General features: G+C 46.7%; 2 protein-coding genes and 1 long non-coding RNA gene across 4 annotated transcripts; 1 reads left to right on the forward strand and 2 right to left on the reverse strand.

Annotated features, from left to right (window-relative positions):
* Positions 1 to 2,908: 2,908 nt before the first annotated feature.
* Positions 2,909 to 7,167, reverse strand: ak1 (adenylate kinase 1). Of its 2 annotated transcripts, XM_029169109.3 has the most exons (7): positions 7,047 to 7,167; positions 5,089 to 5,125; positions 4,395 to 4,430; positions 4,139 to 4,302; positions 3,887 to 4,003; positions 3,607 to 3,798; positions 2,909 to 3,532 (listed from the first exon to the last, which is right to left on the reverse strand). In XM_029169109.3, exons 2-7 carry the CDS (start codon positions 5,093 to 5,095, stop codon positions 3,467 to 3,469), a joined length of 582 nt encoding a protein of 193 aa, XP_029024942.1. In that variant the 5' UTR covers positions 5,096 to 5,125; positions 7,047 to 7,167; the 3' UTR covers positions 2,909 to 3,466. The 2 variants fall into 2 exon arrangements, with proteins under 2 accessions (XP_029024942.1, XP_029024941.1); XM_029169108.3 differs by lacking the exons at positions 5,089 to 5,125; positions 7,047 to 7,167 and adding an exon at positions 4,515 to 4,640.
* A 553-nt stretch (positions 7,168 to 7,720) lies between these two features.
* gpsm1b (G protein signaling modulator 1b) lies at positions 7,721 to 20,578 on the reverse strand. Its single transcript, XM_029169107.3, has 14 exons — positions 20,294 to 20,578; positions 15,891 to 16,112; positions 15,313 to 15,448; positions 15,083 to 15,225; positions 14,855 to 14,978; positions 13,988 to 14,103; positions 13,689 to 13,844; positions 13,477 to 13,585; positions 13,284 to 13,398; positions 12,664 to 12,734; positions 12,421 to 12,585; positions 9,424 to 9,577; positions 9,139 to 9,344; positions 7,721 to 9,063 (listed from the first exon to the last, which is right to left on the reverse strand). Exons 1-14 carry the CDS (start codon positions 20,353 to 20,355, stop codon positions 8,872 to 8,874), a joined length of 1,971 nt encoding a protein of 656 aa, XP_029024940.1. The 5' UTR covers positions 20,356 to 20,578; the 3' UTR covers positions 7,721 to 8,871.
* Positions 10,499 to 17,073, forward strand: LOC121202644 (uncharacterized). Its single transcript, XR_005898437.2, has 3 exons — positions 10,499 to 10,660; positions 12,075 to 12,311; positions 16,803 to 17,073. It is a non-coding gene; the product is annotated as an uncharacterized LOC121202644 (long non-coding RNA).
* Positions 20,579 to 23,981: the final 3,403 nt, after the last annotated feature.

Below are 23,981 nucleotides of genomic sequence, written 5' to 3' on the forward strand. Positions count from 1 at the left end.
CAAATGTTAGGAGTGAAGCACAGTGGCATAAACAGACTGTGGCCTTAATTCTCAAGTTGGACACGTTTATAAAAAACACAAAAAAAAAAACACTGCAGAGGCAAAACAAACAACAAGATGATGTAATTACCATTACAGGGCCTGAAACAAACAAGTGCCTTTCATCTCTCCTCCTTCAGAGAGACCTATCACGCTCAGTCCCACACAGTCCACCAGAAACATGTGAACACCTGAGTGGGTGGACTGTGGGAGTGTGGCCTGCCAGTGAAAGTCAAACACCATCACAAGTAAATGTGTTTGTGTTCCGTTTGAACTCGCTGCATGTTAAAATGATGATCACTGCTGGATATTTTTCATCCACATCAAAAAATATGGTCTTTATCTAAATCTAAACTATTATTCCAATCTGAAGCCGCTCTTGAAGTAGTAATGGTTAGTCTCAATGCAGCTTTATTGTTGGTGTGGAAAAATGGACACAGTGAGTAGACACAACATCCTCTCTGTAGCGAACAGACTGAGCGGAGTCATCGTCCTGTTAAATCAACCCCACACACAAAGTGAACATGCTGAGGAGCAAGAGAAAAGTAGACAAAGTAGGCCAGAATGCAGCAATGCTACACAAAACAACACATAACAACACAGCAGCCCCCCCTCTCTCTCTCTCTTGCTCTCTCTCTCTCTCTCTCTCAGGAACCTCTATCGTCTTCCATTCTGTTTTTACTCTCAACCTCTGTACATGAAATCTGTTATTCGTGCCCCATCACAAACCTGCTCACTCCAGATCTAGCATTTAGTGATGAAGTGAAGAGAGTCTATTGACATTAACAAACATGACAGCATCCGACGGGTCGATCGGTAATTTCGCAATTGAGTCTGATACGTTTGACATTCGCATGTATTTGCAAGCTGAGGTGCTTGAACTGTGGATCTGTGTCTAACTAAGCTACACTGTATTTGCAGATGTCAAGTGTTTGACGCACTAATCGACGCGTTGGAGTGGTGAAAACCCTCCGTGCATTAATAGCAGAGACGCTCGTCCAAGATCTGCTTAATATTCTGTTTATTGACCGTGAACTTGTCTCGACCTCCTTCCTTTCAGGCAGCACACGGGGCACGACGGCGGGCAGAAAGCGGCCTCACGCTCATCGTAACTTCGCTGGACCTCATCTGGCCCATGGCTTTAGCTGAGGCATGTGTCATAGCTGGCGTTCTTCTGAGGCCCTCCATCAGGCGGAGGCCGTCCAGAGGACACTCCTCCAGCAGCACTTTCCTTCAAGGGCTTTTCCTTTTATATGTCGGCGCCCCCCCCCCCCTACAAACCGCCCTCCCGCCCGTGAATTGTGTTTCAATAACAGGAAACAATCGGCCGACGTCTTTCATCGCGGGTCGACGCTGGTTCCCGCGCGGTGCCGCTGGGTCTCTGTGGTGCCAGTCAGCCATCCCGCCTGGCAGCCCGCTGCAGCCGAGGGCGAGCGAGCGGGAGAGAGAGAGACAATAAAGAGTGTGGGTTGGCTCGCTTGCGTCCTTATCTGCCAAGGGGGGGGGGGGTCTGATACATGACTTCCCAACAGTAATATCTGAGGACCGATAGAAGACGAACAGAAGCCTGTGCGTGATTCAGCGTCACAACACAATCCCATGACGCCGCTAATCAGTGAGGATCGCTTCCCAGCAAAGAAAGTGAATCGCACGTCGTTTCTCGCTTTTGAATTCAATACCGAGCCTTTCCAGGTAATTTTAAGTCATAAACAAATAATTTGATGTAAGTTTCTCATTTTTAGCGCGGGGTTGTCCTTGTGACACCCTTGGGCGGACGCTTCCAGAGGATTATGATGATTTACTGCGTGTCCAGGTTACATCTAGCCTAGCAGCCTCTCTTTAGAACTCATGGACTATTCATGGAGTTCCTTTCTGGGTTATTAGCCGTTCTTTATTTTAGCACAGTCATCCGTCAACCAAAGGAAAAGTATTATGCATTATGCATGCAGGCAGTATCTGCCACGAGTTTTGATATTTGTCACCCGGCACGATGTTCAAGCCGCCGACGCTCCGGCACAGTTTTTCCACGCGTGGCCATTTATCTGCTGTTCTGTTGGTACCACAAATCAAATCACTATATGAGAACAAGAAACTACACATCGGGTGGCAGTGGGTGGGAGATTCCTCTTTCGACCACAGGGGGGCTCTGAAGCTGCACAGATCGCATCAAGGCTTTACTTCTTTTACATCTACATCTATGTTGACTTTCATTCCTGATAGACAGGTGACACTGACATGTTCCTAGTCAATGCTACACATTTACACACGCTCTCTCTTTCCCTCTCTGGACGGGTTGAGCTCCACTGTCACCTCCCCCTCCTTTGTTTTGTACCTTTATTAGGTGAAGGCAGCATTCCTAGCATTCAAGCTGCATCCTCAATGACTTTATGAAGTTTAGTCGGATTCCTTCTCTTGATGGACTTTCCGACGGACGCATCCTGTCCCCCTTCGGCGGCCGTCTTCCTCTTCCTCATCCCCGCAGCTCCAGAGCCGCGGTCAGAGCCGTCCTCGGAGGATACTCCGGATGCCCGGAGGCCGGCTTTGCTTGTCCAGGTGGAAGTGCACGTGTGTTTTTTGGGTGCGTCGGCGAGGAAGGTGCGAGGTAAAGGAAGACGCGCCGGTCATCACGGACTCAAAGGAAAAGTTATAATAACAGCGGTGGACTATAGCTGTAGCAGCACGTCCTGTATCCTGTTGTGTCTACATGCTCCAGCACCTTGGCCGTGTTTTCTGAAAAGAAAAGCATTTCCTTCTTCAGCTCGGAAACATTGTCCAAGTCCATTGTTCATGCGCGTGTGGGGAATACGTGTTTGTGACGGTTCCTCACGTACTGTGAAGCACTTACATGCAACGTTTTAAATATTCAAAGGAGCTTTGAAGTTTTACTTTTATTTAGTATTTTTTACATATAATGCTTTATAAACACCCATGTTACATGTGTACACCCCGCTGAGAAAACTAGAACGTTTCTGTGCTTTTAATATAGGCATAAATGAATTATTAGCAACAAATACTACCCACAGAGAGGAGTTGAAGGTCTTACAGTGAGATTTTTATCCCCTAAACTCAAATATAGAAGAAAAGTGCAGGTCCAGAGGAAGCATGTTGCCTTCCGAAATGACTAACACCGAAATGACTAACACCTCCTGTACACAGTAGCTGTCACCTGAATACGTCCATGGATTAAGCACCGAATGTAACCCTTTGCAGAAATGAACTGGACTTCAAGATTGCTGCATACACTTAAATGTGTGACGTCATATTGCTGGGTTAAGGGTAACGTTAAGGCGTCTTCATTGCCTTTTTTTTAACAAAAATGACTGATACAGATATTATTATTTCAGTTTTGCCCTTATTAAAGTGACACCGAGGAGATACAAACGACTCAACAGCAACCGGACACAGCTCACGTAGCTATTGCGCTTTACTACAGCGCATCAATGGCCTTGGAGACGTTGCTGAAGACCTCGTCTGCCGGAGGCTCGGAGTCGATCTAGGAAGGAAGAAGGCATCGCGTTAGAACTCAAATTCAGGCTCTCCAGCGTTCGGGGTGGGCGTCGTACACACCTTCCTGACAATCCCGCGGCTCTCGTAAAAGGCGATGACCGGCTCGGTTGCTTTGTAGTACAAGTCCAGGCGCTTCTTGATGGTCTCCTCGTTGTCGTCGGAGCGGCCGCTCGTCTCGCCGCGCTTCAGCAGCCTCTTGACCATGGTCTCGGCCTTGGCGTCGATGTACAGCAGCAGGCAGGGTTTGGCGATCTGAAATCGGGAGGGCCGCTGCCGTGAGCTGCCTGAGGCCGGTGCTGATGTGACTCATCCTCACGGCAACTCCCGGGCTCTTTCCTACCTTCTTCTCGAACTCCTCGCCCTGCTTCACCTCACGGGGGTAGCCATCAATAAGGAAGCCCTTGGAGACGTCAGCCTTGGCGATCATGGCGTCCTTAATCATGTCCAAGACCGTGTCCTGCAAGCGGCCTCAAAACGTTACAATCAGACTTTACAAGGGTAAAGCGCTCATGCATGCACTGCACGGCATTGCACGATTAGCTGTTCTAGTTCTTAGTACAAGTAGCATGAGATGAAGCTGCCGTTGTCTCACCAGGGGCACCAGCTCTCCTTTCTGCATGATGGCCTGGAGCTGCTTGCCCCTCTCAGAGCCGGAAGACACCTCGGCGCGGAGCAGATCCCCAGACGACAGGTGAGTGTAGCCGTACTTCGCGACTACCTTCTCGCACTGGGTGCCCTTTCCAGAGCCGGGGCCACCTGAGAGGGCAGAGCAAAGGCCGTCAACATGAAGGAGAAGGCTGCGAATGGGTCAAATGTGCCAAAAAGAATAAGACAAAAAACTTTCTCACCCACAACAAAAATGACCTTGGCGTCTTTAATTTTGTCTGAAATAAGCATTTACAAAAAGGGTTAAGCACTGTAAATGTAGGTTTTTTCTAACCACAAGTAAAATTCACAAGGAAACAAACCGTTCTGATGGTGACGACCAGCTGAGGCCTTATTTCCCATTTTTTAGGTTGCAGCACAGAGTTCAGTCCCGTCTACTGGGCTGCATTGAACTGGCGTGCTATTGTTTGTGCTATTATTCAAACAGTGTTGCCATGGCAATTGTTGTCACCTTATTTGTTATGTACAGCAGCAACTGTACATTCGAGTGTTTAGTCAGAGTAGAACCAATAATCAACAAAATCAAATCAAAACCAAAGCAACAAAAAATACAAAATGTGGAATATTTTACATTATTTGAAAACTAAAAAGAAAAGTGCTGTTTTTTCCATGTACCCAAATATATTGTGTCATTAAATGTAAAATAGCAATATCTCATTAGAGGCAGATGTATATGCACAGATATAATAACTATATGTTTTAATATGAGTTTATTCATAAAATATCACGTTAAGTGCACTACAGTTTTAGACCTCAACTGCATTCTCTAGAATAACCAAAAGAGGGCAGTAGAGTCAAAGAAACCCTAACATCCACAAGAACGACGATAATATTCCACAAAGAGTTAATGATCAAACTAATAAACATGTAACTTACCTGCCATTGTGATGTGTCAGTTGAGGCTTTGCTTGAACTAAAGAACAAAAAAGGACACATAAATACTAATAACTTACTGCAGCAGACAAAGATAGAAATTAGCACTAATGCATGGTTTCTTGTTCAGTCCTGACTCAAAGCCGTCTGAATTGAAATGAAATGAGTTTAGGTGTGGGCGTGTGTGACACAGCTTCACGCTGATGCTTGTCATGGTCAGAGAGAACGTGTGTGAATAACAATAACCATAGATTTACATGTGATTTGACTGTAAACACACCACATACAGTATGTACTATGTACTACAACTATTACTTTTCACAAACTCGTGCACATTGTGGTCACCAAGTAACCTGAGAAGATGCTGGTCTGAGTCAGATTTATGACTGGAGGCAAAGGTCTGATTCCTCAGGTTACAAATCCAGTCTTGTGAAGTCTTGAGTAATGATACGCACTGTACACACTTTTCTTTGCCCAACTCTACAGTAGATAAAACCAAGGGGAGTGACATTTGATTAGAGCTACTGTAACTGTTTGCACACCTGCACACGCCTCCTATTCAGACTATAAAGAATGTAAGGTTTCAGAAGATACAAAGGGGTCTCTCTCGCTCGCTCTCTCTCTCTTGCTCTCTCTCTCTCTCTATGTATATATATAAATATATACATACATACATATACTGTATTTTTTGGTACTCATAGCAGAGTATACACCCAAGCTGCAAAGTCTTCCAGCTCGTTTGCCTGTTCTCACTTGAAGCACTAATGGCCGCGCTGCTTCTCCGGTGTCCGTTTTTATGTCAGCTGCCATTAACCCTGTGGTCAGTGTAAATGTCACTTGAAGGCTGGCATCTGAGTCAGCACGCACCCCGTTTGGGAACCCCAGCCTGGCCTATTATGGGGCCATCTTCTCTGGCATTTCGCTTCGCTGTCTCTGCCAGACGAGTTTATTGCTTCCAAAACTGATTGAAGTCACAGATCAGGAATGAGTGAGAACAGTGTAACATAAATACAAATTATCTGTAGTGCCCCCCCCCCCCTCAGGTGAATGGATTAGAAGCATGTACAGTGTCCCCATCTTGCCTGTCCCAACCTGATGTCTTATTACAGTTTTCTTACATGCAGCCCTGCTAAAAAAAGACCCCGTCAGTTTGCAGCTGTTACGGGATAACGTGTCAACCATTTTCAGAAAGCACGTGGTGATGGAGCTTTGAATGTCCCGTCCTGGATGCGGCGGCGATGAGGACAAAGCAGCGGGCGCTGACAGTCTGTGAGGGCATTCTCTGTGTGTGCGCTGTCGGTTACTAGGCTGCGACTTTGCAATTTAATTGGCCGTACTGTCCCTTTAAGGAACAACAGGAGACCCTTTGACGTCAGTGCAGTGAAAGATATTCCATGTTATTGGTGAAAAAAATGGAGCAGGCTTAATTCAGCGTTAGCTCTGGCCGTTGGGAATGTGTTTGTTCCACATTGGAAGCTTTGGTTCAGTCGATGTGCACCAGCCATTCACACCAATCAGCTGTTAAGGACCAATACTGGGGCCTGTGGGCATGTCACTGGGAATAAAATGTGAGAGCGGCTCCTGTGTAAATGCCCTTTAGTGGACGTGAGTGAAGGACAATGTTTTCATGATGTTAGAGTGAAAAAGAAACCAGTTATCCACTGATTGTTATCGCTGTGAGCTGCACGCGTGATGCCTTTGCATTGCGAGCAGAAGTGCAGTCTCATGGGAGTTTTAACAAGTTTAACCCGTGTGGCCAGAGTGTCTCAGACCAGATGACAGTTAGCCTCACAGCCCTCTGTTAATCTCTCTCCATCCCATCAAGCAGCCCTGCCCACTCTGCACGTCCACATTCGCTCTCTCTGACATCCCCCCCTCCGTGCCACTGCCTCTGACTAAGTTAAACCCGCCGCCGTAGCCTGAACGCTCTGCTCTGCGGAGCCGCTCTCCTCTGTACTGACCTCTCTGTCGCGCTGTGGCTCTAGATCCCAGTGCAAAAGGGGGCTGCCGTCCCTGGATCCCCGTGAGTGCGTGTGTCTGCACAGTTCCTGCTGCACGGCAGCCCTCCCTCCCCCACGCCATGGCTTTTTATAGCTCAGCTGAGCCTGCTCAGGCGGTGTTGCATTCTGGGTAAGAGGGAGGAAGAATAGAGAAGGAGAGGGAGGAAGATAAAAGATGATGGACAAGGGGGGACGAGGGGGGAGACCACTGGGGCTGTGTTCAAATGCAAGTATTGAGGCATTTGGGAATTGTTGGCTGTCATTGCAGCTTTGGAAAGGTTTGGTTTATGTAGGATCTTGTGATCAAAAGGCTGAGTCATAAATGGTGAGTAATAGTAATATGGAAGTGATGTATTTTCACATGGTCAAAATACTAAAGGCCGGCAACCAATCAGATGCAAAGCAAGCAGGAAGTGAATGTTTATACAGATAAAGTCTAATAAATGTCTATTCTTTAAATTCCTCCTCAATCTGAGTAAACCAGGCTGAACATTGAGCAATATGTTTGAGTCTTTTGTGCCGCTGGACGCTGGGTAATCCCTCGATCGTGCTGAGCTGTAAAGGTCACTATACTTGTGTGCAAACTTCGCAAAACCACGTTTTTCCAATGCTAAATAAAAACCTGTGTGCAAATAAACATCTGAAACATTTTATTAAAAGCATGAGGGGACATGTTCATGTCCTCAAATAGAACATAAATACAAAATATATTTATATGTACAAATTAGGCAGAGACTGGGGAGCTTCTAAAAACATGAATTCACAATAAAAACAAGAGAAGGTGAAATTTGTTTATCAAAGAGAGATGAATCACACAGAACCACCGTGGACCTGTCACACGATCCTCGCAGTTCACAACTGAAGATCTCTAAGGTTCATATGAATGCATAAGGTTTGAAGTACAAAAAATGAGGTATGCACTAATTTTGAATAAAGACAAAGCCCGTAGCTAAGGTCAAACATTTTAGTACCGTGATACAGATGAGCTGTACAGCAAAGAGTCTCAAACACTTAGCAGATCAAAGTTTCTGTCCCATAGCTCGTACCTCAATTTGAATATTCCCACTGCTGTCAAATTAGGAGCACAAACGTGTACAAGGAACGCTCTGTTGATTCCACAGAGGTAATGTCATGTTTTGACCACGTGATGGCAGCAAAGACACCTTCACAACCTTAAATTCAAACTCGTTTTCTATTCTCTCTAATCTATAAAATCAGCAGCTATTTTACATCCTTTGCTCGGTTACCGCACCCTATGCAAAAATGCACATAAATAATTTGCATGACTAAATTAGTTTAAATAAATCCTACTGTTTTGCAAAGTGGTGAAACTGACTGGGGCAGTTTGGTGAACACTGCAGGGTCATTTTTAATACTGTCACACAAATGGGGGGGGGGGGGGGGGGGGGGTCAAAAAGCAGCATTTGATCAGATCAGAGTAGAAATGACTGGGAAATATCGTCAGCATCATTCGCATTGACTCACCTGTGTCTGTTTAATCGCCCTCATTATGTTCAAAACTCACCCAACACCAGGAAATACAATCTTTGAGTCTGGAAAAAAATGCTGATTAAGGCATTTGACACGTTGACTGTTTGTCACTGTGATGTTTAAATCTTCCACCCCAAACCACACACCCTAAACCCTGCTTATATTTACACAGCTGTAATACGTGTACACGGAGCACCACCTATTGCACATGAAATCTGTCATGTCGTCAAGAAGAACGGTGTTATTTGGGCCGTGGGGGTCGTCTGGACCTTCCGCTCCGCTCGCCGTTGCCCGACTAGCTGGGCAGCCCGCCGGGCGGCTCCTGGGGCTGGGGGCCGTCCTGCTCGTCGGGCAGCTGGACGCGCTGCTCGTCCATGCGCTTGGCCTGCACCCTCTGGATTAGACTGAAGAAGTCTTCATCAGGCACTGTGGGGGCGTGGGGCCCGGCTTCTGGGGGGGAGCACCGCTGATCGTCAATCCTGGACGACTACAGGCAGAAACCATGATGCACTCAGAAAAGAGGGACCCCTTGGCTTCTCATCATATAAGCCCGTGGCCGTACCTGGCACTTGATGAGCATGTTGAAGAAGTCATCGCTGGGCTCTTGATGGTCTCCCTCACCCACCAGGTGGCCGAGGTTGTTGTGAGTAATCCTCAGGCCTGGGAGGTTGCCCACGTTGACCCGCTGGTCGTCCAGACGGCGGCTCTGGGAGCTGGCGATCAAGTCGAACAGCTCCTCCGTCTGGGGGGAGGTGGTAACAGCAGGATCTGAGAGGAGAGACAAAGCGCGGAGGTTTTAACGTCGGCGTCTGCGAGAAGTGGCGAAAGGGCTTTTCTGGGAGCCGACCGATCATCTCCGTCAGGGCGTTGGCGGCGCCTTCTCCGTTGTCGCCGTTCTGCGGCTCGTCGAGGTGGCAGCGCTGGTCATCCATGCGGCTGCTCTGAAACTTGCTGAGGAGGTCGAAGAAGCAGTCTTCATCAGAGGGATCACGACCCAGCTTCTGAAACAAAAAAAAAAAAAAAAGACAGTGGTGAGACCCGTCTAGCAGATGATGATGATGATGATGATGATGATGATGATGATGATGATGATGATGATGATGATGATGATGATGATGATGATGATGATGATGATGATGATGATGAAGGCATCGTTTATTCCCGAAATTTATAAATCTGACGAGAGCTACAGGAAATATTGAGGAACTCCAGCTGCAGGGTTTCAATACTGAATGAGAGCTAATCCACTTGACAGCAGCAAGTGTGTTGTAACACTGAGCCAGAATTAAACTGATGGTGACGGCAACTGGCAAAAAAAAAAGGTATGAAGCTATGAAAAGCCATCAAGCTTAGAGCGTTATATTAGGCAATAAATTAAAATACAGCAGCAGCAGCATTGTTTTTCCCTCATCCTGTCAATGTGATGGATGTCCCCCATGACGCATGTTTACCAACTGGAAAACCCTCTGATGGCTCCATGCTCTTGAAGCTTAAGCAATGGTTTCAGTTCAGACTAGAGGAAACAATGCAAGGTTAAGGATAATTATCGCAAGGATTCTTTATATGGAAAAGCAATATCACAAAACACTGACACTCGAAACTCATTGTAATCAATAGTAAATTGAAGTAATTAATTTAAAATAGAAAAAACATTTCTAGCCTATATTTTGACAAAAAACGTCAGACGGCAGCTTTAAAGCTGGTCCAGTCATTATGTCCTCATCAAAAAGCATTGACCTCCTCTCATCAAACTCACCCCAGCGGCGGTGCCGGTCCAAACTTTCTACCAACACTTGTGCGGTCGGAGAAGAACGATATGTGACGCCTCGCGGGTCAAGTGGAAATAAGTTTGTCTTAGAGCGAGATGGGAAGTGGGCCAACATCAGCAGACACCTGATTCACTGGCCTCTATTCTAGGAAGCCCTTCTTATCTATCGGACCTTTTGTGCTGGAAACACCCGACCGCGGCTCTGCGGACAAGCGTCGCACTGTCGGAGGAGCGGAGTTTTCCTGCATAGCGTGAAACCCGTGAGGACCCGGCGCTGGAAGCACCTCGCATACGTTCCCCCGTGCTGTTATTGAAGGTAGAAGATGGTGATCTTACCGGCGGCGCTTCAGCGTTGTCCTCTACTCTCTCTCTCTCTCATTCCGCTCAGACCTCGCTCGCTCGCTCTCTCTCTCTCTCTCTTCCTGTGGCTCTGTCCACACGCCTGGCTCACACCTCCTTTCCCCCCACTTTACATCACTCTCTCTCCCTCGTTCCCTTCCTCCGCTGTACAGCGACCACCTCCCTCCAATCCTTTCCCCTGTATCACCCGATTTAAGCCTCCTTATAATCTCCACATGACACTCCCTCCTCCTCCTCCTCCTCCTCCTCTCTCTCTCCTGCAGGCCATTTTCGTCCCGTTCGCCCACTGTGGGAAAACAACTCATTATGGGAAGCAGGGGGGATGACCCTGTGGGGAGGGTAGCCGTTCTCTGATCAAGGTCACATTATCAGCAGAGTGAGAGCTGGGCCAGGGGGGACAAAGGGGTGGAAGGATGGGTGCAGGGGTACAACTACAGTATGAGTAAAGTGCGTGCAAGCACTGGCAGCCAGCACTGATCAGCTTTCAGGATTTAACATTTAAAAAGCTAATATCGCTGGGCTTTTAATACACTGTTGATCATCTAGGACCTTTTGCAGCATGCACATTAAAAGGTCTTCCATGTAATTGTTATTTACTTGCTCTCTGCACACTAATCGGCTGTGACTTATGGCTGCTTCTGTCCTTGGCCCAGTGGTCTCTGCATGGCTGTCATCACTTCCCTTCCTTTATCGTTCAATTAATCAAGTAGGCCAAAGGGGCTAAACAAGAGAGAAAGGAGCACGTGGTGGCAGAGCGACATGAGAGAGAGCATTGAGTATTAAAGGAAGGAAAAATGAATGAAATATCAATGATAATTAGAATTGAACTATTCAGAGTTGCTATTGTTTGAATTGTCAGCTAGTCTGATTTATGCAGTGCAGTGTTCATAACCCTAAACCACTTTGAAATTTGTGATTAACAAACACAAACTTTGTAAATTCTTCTTCTTTTTCTTCATCAAACTGACTTTCTCATTTCCGACTGTATAACTTGAGGCAACGTGTGCTCCAGCGCCATCGGGATTACTAACATTTAGCCGCGGATGCTATTTCCGGCCCCTCGTGACGAGCGGCCGTCACGTCGCCCGGTAATTTTCACACTTATCGCGCGGTGTCAACCTCCTGATTACAACGATTAGCGCCGTCGCCGGAACGTGTTGTTTCAGAGATTCTAGGGCACAACAGCTGTGAAAGAACATATTCATTAGGAATCTAGTTCAGAGCAAATGGGCCACTGTGGGCATTTAATGAGAAGACAGACACCTTTACACTGTAGCTGACTTCTTACATTATTCTGTGTGACCGCATGGGAAATTAAACAGGGAACATGCCGCTTAATCTCTTTAATTTCTCTCATCTTCTCTTTTAAGCACAGACCCAGAAGACACGTTGGACAGAGGATGATGAAGAAGGGAAATAATGTTTCAGCAGTCAGCACTTTGGATTCCCTTGATGTTTGCTGGGAGGAAATTTAAGCCCATCTTTTCTCGGGATTTCCAGTGATTGAATTAAATCTCGCATTTAAGAGACAGCGAACTGCGACTTTACACAGATTGATCGGCTGCATAATGCTCCGAGGCATGAAATGAAGTTGATAGCTTGAGCAGGTACGATCCACACAGTCATAATGTCAAGTATGAGAGAGGTCACTGGTAATAGGATGGTGGTAAAGCACGTATGCATAACATACACGGTCAGTAAAGACCAGTCGCTCACCGGCAAGGGGGGCGGGACTTGCACAGTGATGTCATCGGTGTCCACAGGGGAGTCCAACCACGGCCTCTCGTCCGACGACTGGCTGTCAGTATAGCCCTTCCTCTTCCCGGCCTGCGGCGGCTTAGACCTCCTGGCCGCGCTCTCCAAGTCCTGGTTCTCGTCGTTCTTTTGGTGGGAAAGCGCTTCGTTAAGAGTGCGATTGCACGTCGTTGGTGGACGTTTGCATATGGAAAGTGAAGTCACCTTGTCTGATGAGTACTTCCACAGTTCCACGCTGTCCATGCTGTTTCTCTTGGAGAACTTGGGTCTCGCTCCTAAAGGGGAAAAAAAAAGCAAAATAAGCACAGGACACTAACATCACGCAAGAAGTTTGAGCCGATTCCAGGAAGCAAAGGGCTCTTTGTGTTTCTACTGTAACATCAGTGGTGGTCACATGACGTTCGGTGTGGATACAAGGTTTAGGCAGACAACCAGGCAAACAGTCTGAATAGCTCTGCACTAGAGAGGGAAATGTAGGGCACGGGTGTGAGTTTCTCCCCCGAGGAAGGTTTATGAAAGCAAACATCACAAAAGCCAGATGAACGCTGAGCTTCATTAAAGTGATCTCACTTTGAGAGTTGAGGGGGAATCTACAGTAAAATAATCAACTTTACTATTAGAGAATAATCTTAAAAACATGTGCAAACCACCCAAAAACCAACAATCTTCATCTAAAAATATATGCACCTCTGCTTTCTCTCATATTTAGACCAGACATAACAAACACTGTTTATGTGTCTGCCCTCAGATTAGTTTGACCACGTCTCCCTCGTCATCAGACAGAAGATACTGTATGTGTTGAACCCACACTGTCTGACTCCCACCTTGCATCTCGAACTCGGAGCTGGAAGGCGAAAGGTCGCTCTCATTGACCCCCAGAGCCTCCATCAGCTGCTCCACGTTCATCCGGGCCGTCAGTTCCCCGTTTCGGTCTCCGATCTGCGTCGGAGCAGAAGCGACAGCGACCGTTAACCCGGAAGGCGAGAAGCGGCCGCCGGTTTTAAACCAGCGCCTCACCTCCTTGGAGATGTCCAGGTGCCTGCGGGCGTAGTGGAGAGCTTGCTTGTGGTTGCTCAGAGAGACGTATGCGTTTCCCAGACTCCAGCAGGCGCGACCTTCACCTACCCTGTTAAAACAGACACACACACACACACACACACACACACACACACACACACATGAAGAAGGACGGTCATCTCCAGCTGAGGCATCGTTCAGGCTCATCCTACCTGTCGTTCAGCTCCTGGGCTATGTGCAGGTGTTTCAGGTGATAGTCTATGGATCTATCATACTGCTGCAACAGCGTGTAGGTGTTTCCTAGGCTGTAACAGGCCTGAGCCTCCATCACCTGGTCCCTCAGCTGTCTGGACAGTTGTAACGTCTTCCTAGAAAGAGAAGGATATAAAAAAAAATCTAAATTCCCACATGGCGCATTAGTTAATTGATATTTATATTCTTTCATTCCTTTGGGACTGGCTGCGTTTACATCTTTCCGCCACTAGATGTCGCCCTGTGCCTCCTTCCTCACCTGTAGTACTCCGTGGCTGTGTTGAACTGGCCCAGGAAGATCAGGGCGTTGCCTAGGTTACTGTAAGCCCGCCGCTCTGCCGCTTTATCCCCAAATTCTTTAGCAATAGATAATCGCTGTGAATGACAAGGAAGCACAATGCATGAGTTCTTCGACATTACCTGGTCATATTTATTGAACTCAGTGGAGTAAAAGCAGATGCAGTTATAGAAGTTGGGGTTACACTTTCATGAGCACAGGTGCTGCTGGAGGTGCATTAAATCAGCTCCTCGGACTCGCTTTGAATCAGCGTGCTCCCCGCTGCAGCGCTGATAGGTTTGTAATGGAGCAGGAAAGAGAAACGGATTTCTCCCTAGAGGCGGCAGGTGGTTTACAATGGGCAGCAACAGGCGAAGCGAGAGGAGAGCGCGCCCGAGGCCGCGCTTACCACCGATTCACCAGGAAACCAATTTCCTGCATTCTTCCCCTTTCTCTATATGGAACCATCAATCTGTGCGCGGTGTAGCTGCACCGTGAGATGGTTGATGCACTGGAAGCCCTCTGTCCTGATGTTATTAGACGAATGAATGAATGCCTCTCACTCCATCTGAGCTGTTTTTCCCTAAGGACTATGCAAGCTCTGCAAAAATACAGGTTAAACAGGATGTTGACATGTCACAGGTGGACACTGTATCACCTAACCACACTGGACTGTGTGTGGTAATAATGTGGACAAGGCAAACAAATGTTTGTAGTGACTGTAACACACGCTCCGACACAATTCCCATTTGTCATTACAGAAGTGACCCGTGTCCCTTTCTGTTAAACGTTAAGCTCCTGCTGTATCTATGTGCTCTGTGGTGCAGGTAAAGCTCCCGAGTGGCTCACCTGACGGTGAAACTTGATAGCTTCGACAAAGTTTCCCAGCAGGTAGTGGGTGTTGCCCAGATTTCCATAAGCTCTGCCCTGAGCAGCCCGATCGCCGAGTTCTTTTACTAAACACAAGTTCATCCTGCAAAGAAAAAGTAGAGGCGTGTGAACTGTGTTAATAAGGACCATTAATACTGTGTGTGTTTGTGTGTGTGTGTGTGTGTGTGTGTGTGTGTGTGTGCATACTCATAGAAGCCAGTAGCCCTTTGCAGTGTGTCTCTGACATCTAGAGGCAGGTCACCCGGGTCCTGGGTGCAGCCCCATAACTGTTGCTTTCCCTTGGCATGAAACACGTTTCCAATGTTGTACAGAGCCCTGGCCTCCCCGACCTGCCGGCAAGAAATAAAGGTCCAGAATAAAAAGGCGGAGCTCCACATTCATAAACGTATCATAAATCAACATGCGCGTCAACGTACCTTGTCGCCCTGCTCTTGAGAAATATCCAGATGTCTCTGACAGCACACAACAGCCTCGTCGAACCGTCCCAAGACTTTTAATGTGTTACCAAGGTTACCGCTGGCTTTTCCTTCTCCAATTCTATCGCCAATTGTTCTACAAAAATCAACGAAACGTTTCTGAGTGGAGATAATAGATGATTTATTTGGACAAGCTAAAGCCATTAATGGAAAGATGGAGAGTAGTGTGTTTCAAATACTGGGTACGTCTTAAGACTAGGTCCTAGTAGCCCTGTTAAAACTGTAATGTAACAAGGTAAAGATCTCCAGGGTCTTTAATCACATCCCTGCTGAAATACCAGATGCACTCACTGCAGGAGGCCGGATTACTCATACAAGCTAAATATCCTGCTGGTAGTCGCGGCCGGTGCTACAGTATATGAAAGTCCCATCACTTTTTCTTGGAGACCACAAAGTGGGACTCAAAGCAGCATATTATAAAAGCTGTGATGCTGCATATACATCTAGTGGTGCACATACAGGATGTTGGAGACTGAATCAAAGCTTGAACTAGAATAAAATAGAAGGGAAGTGATTACCTGGCCAAGGTCAGGTCATGTTTGTGGTATTCCAGGGCTTTCCCAAACTCCTTGAGGTAGAAGTAGGCATTTCCCAGCTGGCTGTATATGGCACTGAGGGTCTTCAGGTCTTCTGTCCCGACTTGTACAGCGGCCTCAAAGAACGCTGTTCCTCCTTTAAAGTCCCCCGCCTTGCACAGCCGCTCCCCCTCCAAGGCCAACTCCAGGCAGGAAGCCTCCATCCTGGAAGCACAGTAACATGGATGTACAGGAGCAGTACAGCACCTCAGCATCAGGAACAATAAATGGCCAGTATCACGGCCAGGGCCGGGGCCTATGCCGTATCTCTGGACCGTTGCCACGGCAACTGAATTGGAGCTGTGGGATGTGAAACCTTGAAAAAGGCGCTGCACTTCTCATTCAACACGGCCCATGAATCTAGATTTAGCAAAAGTACATGGGAAGCAGCAATGTTGGTCAGTCCTGAGCTCGACTTCCCATCATTATTTGGTTGCCATGGAAACTGCTAGATCAACGATACAGATGTATTAAAAACGTAGAGAACTTCACTTTATTTTAATACCTATAAACAAATGCTGAATATACAATGAAGTGACAACAAACACAATAGGGTTTCATCAGTGAATTGGATCCAGAAACCATATGCCCCAGATTCATTGTATAATCCAGGATCAGCTAAAGACCCTTCAACCAGATCAACTGTTCAAATGTAGAGTTAAGCAAGGATTATCCTCCGATTTAATCTGTTTTACAAAAGGCCCCATTCAAAAGCTATAACAAAGAGATATGCTCCGCGATGATGGTTGTAAAGTGCTTTCATGTCCTAATGTAGTGTGTTGTAGAAAAGCAGTCATCTGGTACCAGTGTTCCTTTTAGCGAGTTTTCCAGATATTTTTTTTCTCTTTTTCTCAGCGTTTGCTGATCCAGAACACGACGTAACGGAAGTACCTGTGCTTTTGCTTGGCTCTCGTTTTGTCCACGTACACCTGCAGCTCCAGGCGCAGCGGCCTCAGCACAGCCTGCGGCCGAGGGCCACGGTGCACCAGTCTGCACACGGCCCGCTCCGCTCCAGTCAGGGGGCAGGGCTGCGATGCCATGGAGACGGCCGCCTGTCTCCGTCTATGCAGACGATGAACCGCTCTTCAAACGGTGACCGGAGTTTCCAATCTGGAGGTTCTACACAGTCCGGGTAGTTCCAAATGAAATGCTTAATAAAAGAATTGCCTCCCACAGTTGGTCCTTCGGCCCACTTGCCCTCATCTCCGTCAACGGCATCCGTTGCTGCCGAGGCTACAATGAGGGGAACATTCTGGGTGTCGTCGGGGGGACAGCGGGTGATGACAACGCCAACACAATGCCCCTAAGCTTCGCCCGTGCCCCAATGAGAGTCCGAGGGCGAGAGAGAGAGAGCGAGCGGCTAATCCGGCGTCGTGCGGCTCCTCGGTGGAGACCACACAGGGCCGCGAGTGGCCAAGGCTAATCCAACTATTTGCTGACACCAGCAGAAACATTATTAGGTCACCGGCCAAGACAAACAGCAGCACGAGCAACGACGGGGAAAGAGACGGGAACTGTGAGATTAGTCCGTGAATCAAGACGCGCTAAATGCTCATGTTCAGCAGTTTGAGGTCATGAAACGCTGCATTAACGCTCATGATAATCTTGATTTATTTGATGAACACCATGGAACAGACAGCGGTAGGATGGCGCCAGTTGCCCAGATGTGCATGGTTACTCCTTCACATCTACTGAGCCCTTTGAGCAGAGTCCAGCTATGGACGGGTGGCAGGGCCTCTGCAAACCACAGCTGACTTTAAAAACACACACTGTGGGAAATGAAGGGGGCGTCACCTCGGAAAAACTTCATTGTAAAGTTTGTGGCCATTGTATGAACTTCATGAAGCTTTGGTTGAAGGAAAGAGAAGTGGAAGCAAAATAAAAAGTCAGACGAGGGGAACAGACATTTATGGGGACGCGACAGGCGTCGAGGGGACTTCGCTGCGTCCCTCATTCTTGCCGCCTCTGTGGTCGGTAGAAGAATGGATGCGTGTGGTGCCGTCTGCCACTCTCTCTCTGATTATGACTCTAATTGGTCTGTTTGGGAGACACTCATCCCATAATAGCCTGCTTGTGGTCTAGGAGAGACACTCGCCCAAAGCTGTTACCATGGCAGCGGTGTGTGTGTGTGTGTGTGTGTGTGTGTGTGTGTGTGTGTGTGTGTGTGTGTGTGTGTGTGTGTGTGTGTGTGTGTGTGTGTGTGTGTGTGTGTGAATAAGGGAGGTGGAAGTGTGCGTAAGCGGAGCTGTACAGTGTGGAAGTCTTTTCCTTTAAACAAAGAGCCATTGTCAGACAATGGAACCAGAATGAATCGCGTTCTTCACAGTTGAGGTTAAATACATTTATTACACTTCTTAGAATCAGGGAAGGTTGTTTTAGATTCCTGAGTGACTTTTTTTTACTGACTTTGCATGTTCTTTGCGGATTCTCCAGCTTCCCACGGTCCAAAGACATGCAGAAGCCCCTGTGTCTGTGGGCTGTCCATAATAATAATAATAATATGGATGCCAATCATCTGCGTCACCAGAATCATTAAACCAATCGAAACCTCTGTCTGAAGAATAGAACCACAGAAACAGCTTCCAAACATCTGCACCAACACACCAGCAGCCGCCTTCGCTCCGCTTGGTTCCAGCTGCACTAAATATTTCAGCGTCTGCGCAACAAATACTTTAACTATGAGTGAAGTTGAACACATCCCAACAGCGATAAAGGCAATAAAGGCCGTGGGTCGGAGCAAAACAAACGCTCTGATGTCAGTAATGGCAGCCTGCGGTGCAGCGAGCTGAGCTCAAACATGCTAAAAGCACAATTAGCACCAGTGTCCCTACGATTCCTGGCTCAGCAGAGTAACCGGGTGTTCACAGTAGCATCCAGATATAATTACACAGTGCTACCGCCAGTTGTCCGGGAAACCAGAGGAAACTCTCCAGGAATGTTTTTTTTCCCTCTTCCAGTGGATGTTGCTTTCAGTTTGAGCAGAGACGTCTCTCATTTCTCATTTGTCCAGTTTTCTCCCTGATCTGTTAAGCCTGTGGTCGACAGTATGATGATTCCAATTATTATGATTATTATTATTATTATTATTATTATTATTATTATTATTATTATTATTATTATTAGTGTCCTTAAGGAAAACAAGATGGACCTAATGACTTACCAGCAAACGTGGCTACTAGCTTAGTTCTGGGGGTTCGTCCAATTATATTTGCTTGTCAATGTGGACATTTATCTCTTTGTGTAGTTTCATGTTGAGCTGTTACACACAGAGACATCACCACCATCCAAATATTAACACTTTTCCATTACCAGACCCCTCAAACAAATTCATTTTCCAGGAACTGTTTGTTGACAAAGACCTCACTGATAATGTTCCCTTTGTCTCATCTGTATTTTCCCGGAGGCCACGGACACAAACATCCACAACACCGAATGAAGAGACGCAATTAATGTGTTTGTAGAATGATGAAACGCCACAGCACGAGGCGGACGTGGCTCCACGAGCACAGCAACACTCTGTTTATCAGGGACGTAGCCTCACAGGGCTCAAGAACGTCACTTCACAACTCCACAGTGATTAACATTCCCAGCAGCGCTCTCTGCGTCAGACGCCGGACCTCTGATAACGTCACGTCAAAGCGCCACAGCCGTTTACTCCACGTTTGTTACAACTGTGACAGCGCGTCATTACCTTGATTTCACTTCTTCCACTTTCCTTCCTTGGGATTTTTTGGCGCATAGCGCGTTTATAGCGCGGCTGATTTTGCATGATTCTCCCAAACAGGAAATAAAATCTGTTTTATGACATGCAAAGAGTGCAAAAGTGCAGATAGAAGATAGTTGAGGCCTGGGAACACAGGACCTTTGCAAATGACTGGTGACACGGTTCTCATACGAAACCACAACTATGCAAATATTACGGGCAGCCGGTAAAAAAATGCCACCCGCAGCTTCCAGCGCGCGTCGCTTTTACGCACACGTGGAGCGGCTCTGCACCCGCACGGGCGCGTTCCGGCCGCAGCCACGCGCACCGTCAGCGCGTCCAGCCTCCGCGGAGACTCGCCGAACCCTCATCCCCCTGCGTCCACATCCCGAGGCTCCTCTCAGTCTGCGCATTCCAGCCGCAGCAGCTCCGTGGCCCGCGCCGGGGTTGAGGCTTGGAACCGCGCTCCGGCCGCGCGTCGCCCCGGTGGTAATAATAAGCGAACCCCTCCTCAGCTGACAGCCTGTCGTCCCGTCCCTCCGTCCGTTCTGCCGCTCCCCTTTCCTCTTATGTAGCATAGCAGACATGCTACAAGGCTGACCCCCCCCTGTTTACCGATGCACCCCCCCCTTTGGGTTCCTACCTTGAGTGCAGCCTCTTGCTGGCCAGATCCTGGGCCACACCGTTAGCAGCCGAGTGAGCCATGGAACCGCTCGCTTCCTCCCGCTGCGGGGCCTCTTCGCGATCCTCTCCTCCAGCGGCAGGATCTCCTTCTTTCCTGCGCCGCGCCGCTTCTCGGTGCCTCCCTCCCTTCTTCCGGTGTCTCGCCCTGCCTCTCGCTCCCCTCTTTTCTCATTCACCACAGCAATGGCAGCTGCTGAGGAAGTGAGGTGTTGTGGAGACACGCCATGAAGGCACGAAGGCCCCGCCCCGCGCGTTGCGTCACCGGCCGGAGACGGGTAATGCGCGCGTGCGCCGGCGCGCGGTGCTGGAGCGCAAGAAGCGATTCTCATCTGCCTCCTCTCTACTATCGCAGGGTGCTTTTGAAATAAATACATATATATATATAAATAAGGCAAATTGCAGTCATCCTCATGTAAATGCGACAAATTATAATTGGACCTGAACAAACATGCACGCGTTTTCCTCTTCTGATCCCTCTTCAGCCACATTTGCGGAGTCAGTCATCTCAACCTGCAAGCACAGCGCGTTTTAAACTGCCTGACGCATCTGGACTTTCTCTTAGTGCCTCCAGCTGCCTGTCTATGTGAACGTGCTCCCTCACAATAAGGCTTCCACGTCTATAATGAATGTGTCCAAAGCTTTCAGAGGTTTTCAAGTTGTTGTTGTTGTTTTTTTTAATTGTAGAATGTTATGCTGTACCTGATCCTGTTATACTGTACACGATGATACAATCACAAATGTTCATGTGCTTTTAGATACCAACAAACTATTCTGTGTAACATCTTGTTTTGCAACTCGTAAATAAAAGTGTCTGCAGTTTCCACGTGTCACCGTAAGAGGGCAGCATTGCTTTAGTAAATGAAGAGTCAGATTTGATTCCCTATGCTGGAGGATCTCTTACACGGAAACATATGGAGGTCAATTAAATATCTAAAAATAAAACAGATTCAGTTCACTTTGTTTAATTGCACTAATTACACATAACTACTCATATTTTTATTTTATGAAATTGAAAGTAATTAATGCATTTGTATAAATTTAGTGATCTGCTTTGAGCAAGAGATATTTTGTCACTTTAAATATCCCTTTAGTGAAGACATCAAGCTGTCGTGCTGTCTGTTGACAATCCTGTTGTTTTGCAGGGTACGCTCCTTAATCATCCTCTTCACTTGCATTAATATGCTTCCTATATGTCAGATATTAATCTATAGAGTCAGGAAATCGAGTGTTTGTTGAGGATAAGACAACCCAGCTCTTAATCTTCAGAGTACGTTCACGCTGTTTTTGTTTTTGTCTCATGTTACATTATAACACCGGAAACCACTTATTTTAATGAAATGCCATTTGTGCAATCAGAATAATAAGCTCTGACAAGAATTCAACATTCCTCTGCTGCTCTTCCTTGGTGGATGCTTTGCACTGTTTGTTTGCATCTTAATCCTTCAGCTGTGTTTTTGGTGCAGTGATAGCAGCCGGTCGTTACAAACAAGGAGCAACGAGAGCAGAAGTGATTGAGGTAAGCTGATTTCAGAGCAAACCGGAGCTCTGTTGCTCTCATGATCTGGGCCATTTTACAACAACACACACATCTGAGAAGGTGCTCTTGGAGGTTTTGTGATGTTTTTACATCCTCTGGGGAATACATCAGTATTTAGCGTACAGTATGCACATGCATTTACATTGTTCCAATTGCATCTCAAATTTTTAATAACTGTTTTAAAGCGACATAAATTCAAAAAAATAAAAAGACAGTCCAATCTGTCTCTTATTTTCAAATATTTTCAAGGTTCATTTACCTTATGTGTTCATGAACAAACTGTTGTATGTATATTTGATCAAAAAATGAAAGGTTAAAAAATAAGAACCATTCTCAAACCTGATCATTATTTCATTCACTGTTGGGTTGTGGAGATGTGCAGTTTACAATCACTCAGGCTCTGGATGATAGTTTGTTTGTGTACCAGCAGCTAAGGGTTAGTTTGCACCAAAGAGCTTCTGTAAGTGAAAGCTCTGTTTTTTCTGCCAATGGGCAAACAAACGAGACATGGCATTAAAATAAACAAATATACTAACGAAAAACACAAGTTTTTATTATTAAATGCATTTTGTGAGCCTTTTGTGTTTGTTGTAAACGTTTCATCAAAATATAATATCACAGTGTGTCAACATATACTATAGTGTGATGTGTGCATTACACAAATATGCATGATTTAAAATCAGCACTGTGGGAACAATATGACCCTGCTCCCACCTGATGAATCCATTACAATAATGTATTCCCTCTCGCAGTCTCCTTTCTATTGCGCTGCATGTACCTTTGTCATATAATACCCAACATCAAGACCTGGCTATTTTCTGTGCTGTTTGGTGCTAATGATAAAGCAATCTCTCAACAAAATTAAGTGATGACAGGGGACGGAGAAGCAGAAAACAATTTACATAATGGAAAAATCAGACCTAATCTTCTCCAGGAGTGGCTGCAGACGATGAAGGGAGGGAGGGAAGAAGGAGCAACGTACAGTTTGAGGCTTTGGATTTTGACTGGAGCTGACGACTTTAGGCCTATAACAAAAGCTCCATGGACGTCTGCCACAGCCAGGAAACTGTTCAGCACATTGCTTTTGACTATATGTATTAACTGCACTGTCTATAGTGTGATACACATTAACGTCTTCATGCTGTAGGTGAGTTTTCTGCAGACAACCAGCAGGTGGCGATGTTGGGTCCTTTTCACACTTACAGTATGAGATAGTTGTTATTGTAAAGATGAAGAATTTTATCTAATTTTATATAATTTTATTTAAGAAGTTTTTTTAACAGTGAAGTTAATGATTGAATAAATTACAATCACAGTTTTTTAGTATGAACACGTATTTAATTGTTTGATTTAATCATTTTAAACCAGGGAGTCTCTATGTATATGTGTGTATCAGGGTTTATTTGTCTCTTATATTGTATAGTATAAGTCGCACCTTCACTCATAAGAGCTCAGATCTGTCATCTGACAGGAGGCAGCTGGAACAGCGTACGGAGAGTCGTGATTTAGAAAATTATTGATTTGTGTTCCCGGCTCAGGCCCAGGCCCACCTGCTGTGCCGACAGGTCCCTCCTATTAAGCTGCAGTGCACGCAAAGAAAGTTTTGATCTAATTAGCAGGAAACGAGAATCCGCACACGTGAATAGAGCCGATCCCCTTCCCGCGGCCGCCGGGAGAAATAAATAAAATGCAGATTTAAAGGCGGCTGCCTGTGTACAGTATGTGATGCTGGAGTAAAGGCCGTGGACGCATGCATGTGTGTGGTTCATTCCGTGTGTCTGGCAGCATGATAATGCTGAGCCTCATGAAGCCGCTTGCCTCTCTGTTGTGGCTCCTTGTTCTTGGCCTACTTTGCGAGAGGTGAATTGAGGGCAACTCGAGTCTATGGGTAAGGGGATTAGGTCTCCAAACACGCTTCCCTCCAGTTTGGGATTTTGCCCCGATGCCAGACACTTAAAGTCTGCCAGGGATTAAGATAAAGAGAGAAGTAAGAGCGGCGTGCATTGTGGTGCGCGTGGGGAGATGTTTTCAACAACAACAAAAAAAGAGGGAGAGGAGGGGTAGGTGGTTAAAAAACAAAATAAGATGTATGGAGGAGATATGATCCCAT

Source organism: Betta splendens, chromosome 12, assembly GCF_900634795.4.
Source record: "Betta splendens chromosome 12, fBetSpl5.4, whole genome shotgun sequence".
Classification (NCBI taxonomy): domain Eukaryota; kingdom Metazoa; phylum Chordata; class Actinopteri; order Anabantiformes; family Osphronemidae; genus Betta; species Betta splendens.

Excerpts from the sequence above, each read along its gene's own strand:
- gpsm1b (XM_029169107.3), bottom strand. The coding sequence starts at position 20,355 with ATGGCTCACTCGGCTGCTAACGGTGTGGCCCAGGATCTGGCCAGCAAG. Across the intron at positions 15,226-15,312 it reads CTCAAGAGCAGGGCGACAAG|GTCGGGGAGGCCAGGGCTCT; the intron begins GTACGTTGACGC and ends TCTTGCCGGCAG. Across the intron at positions 14,979-15,082 it reads AGGGCTACTGGCTTCTATGA|GATGAACTTGTGTTTAGTAA; the intron begins GTATGCACACAC and ends TTTTCTTTGCAG.
- ak1 (XM_029169108.3), bottom strand. The coding sequence starts at position 4,554 with ATGGGAAATAAGGCCTCAGCTGGTCGTCACCATCAGAACG. Across the intron at positions 4,431-4,514 it reads TGGTCGTCACCATCAGAACG|ACAAAATTAAAGACGCCAAG; the intron begins GTTTGTTTCCTT and ends TGCTTATTTCAG. Across the intron at positions 3,533-3,606 it reads GCCGCGGGATTGTCAGGAAG|ATCGACTCCGAGCCTCCGGC; the intron begins GTGTGTACGACG and ends CTTCCTTCCTAG.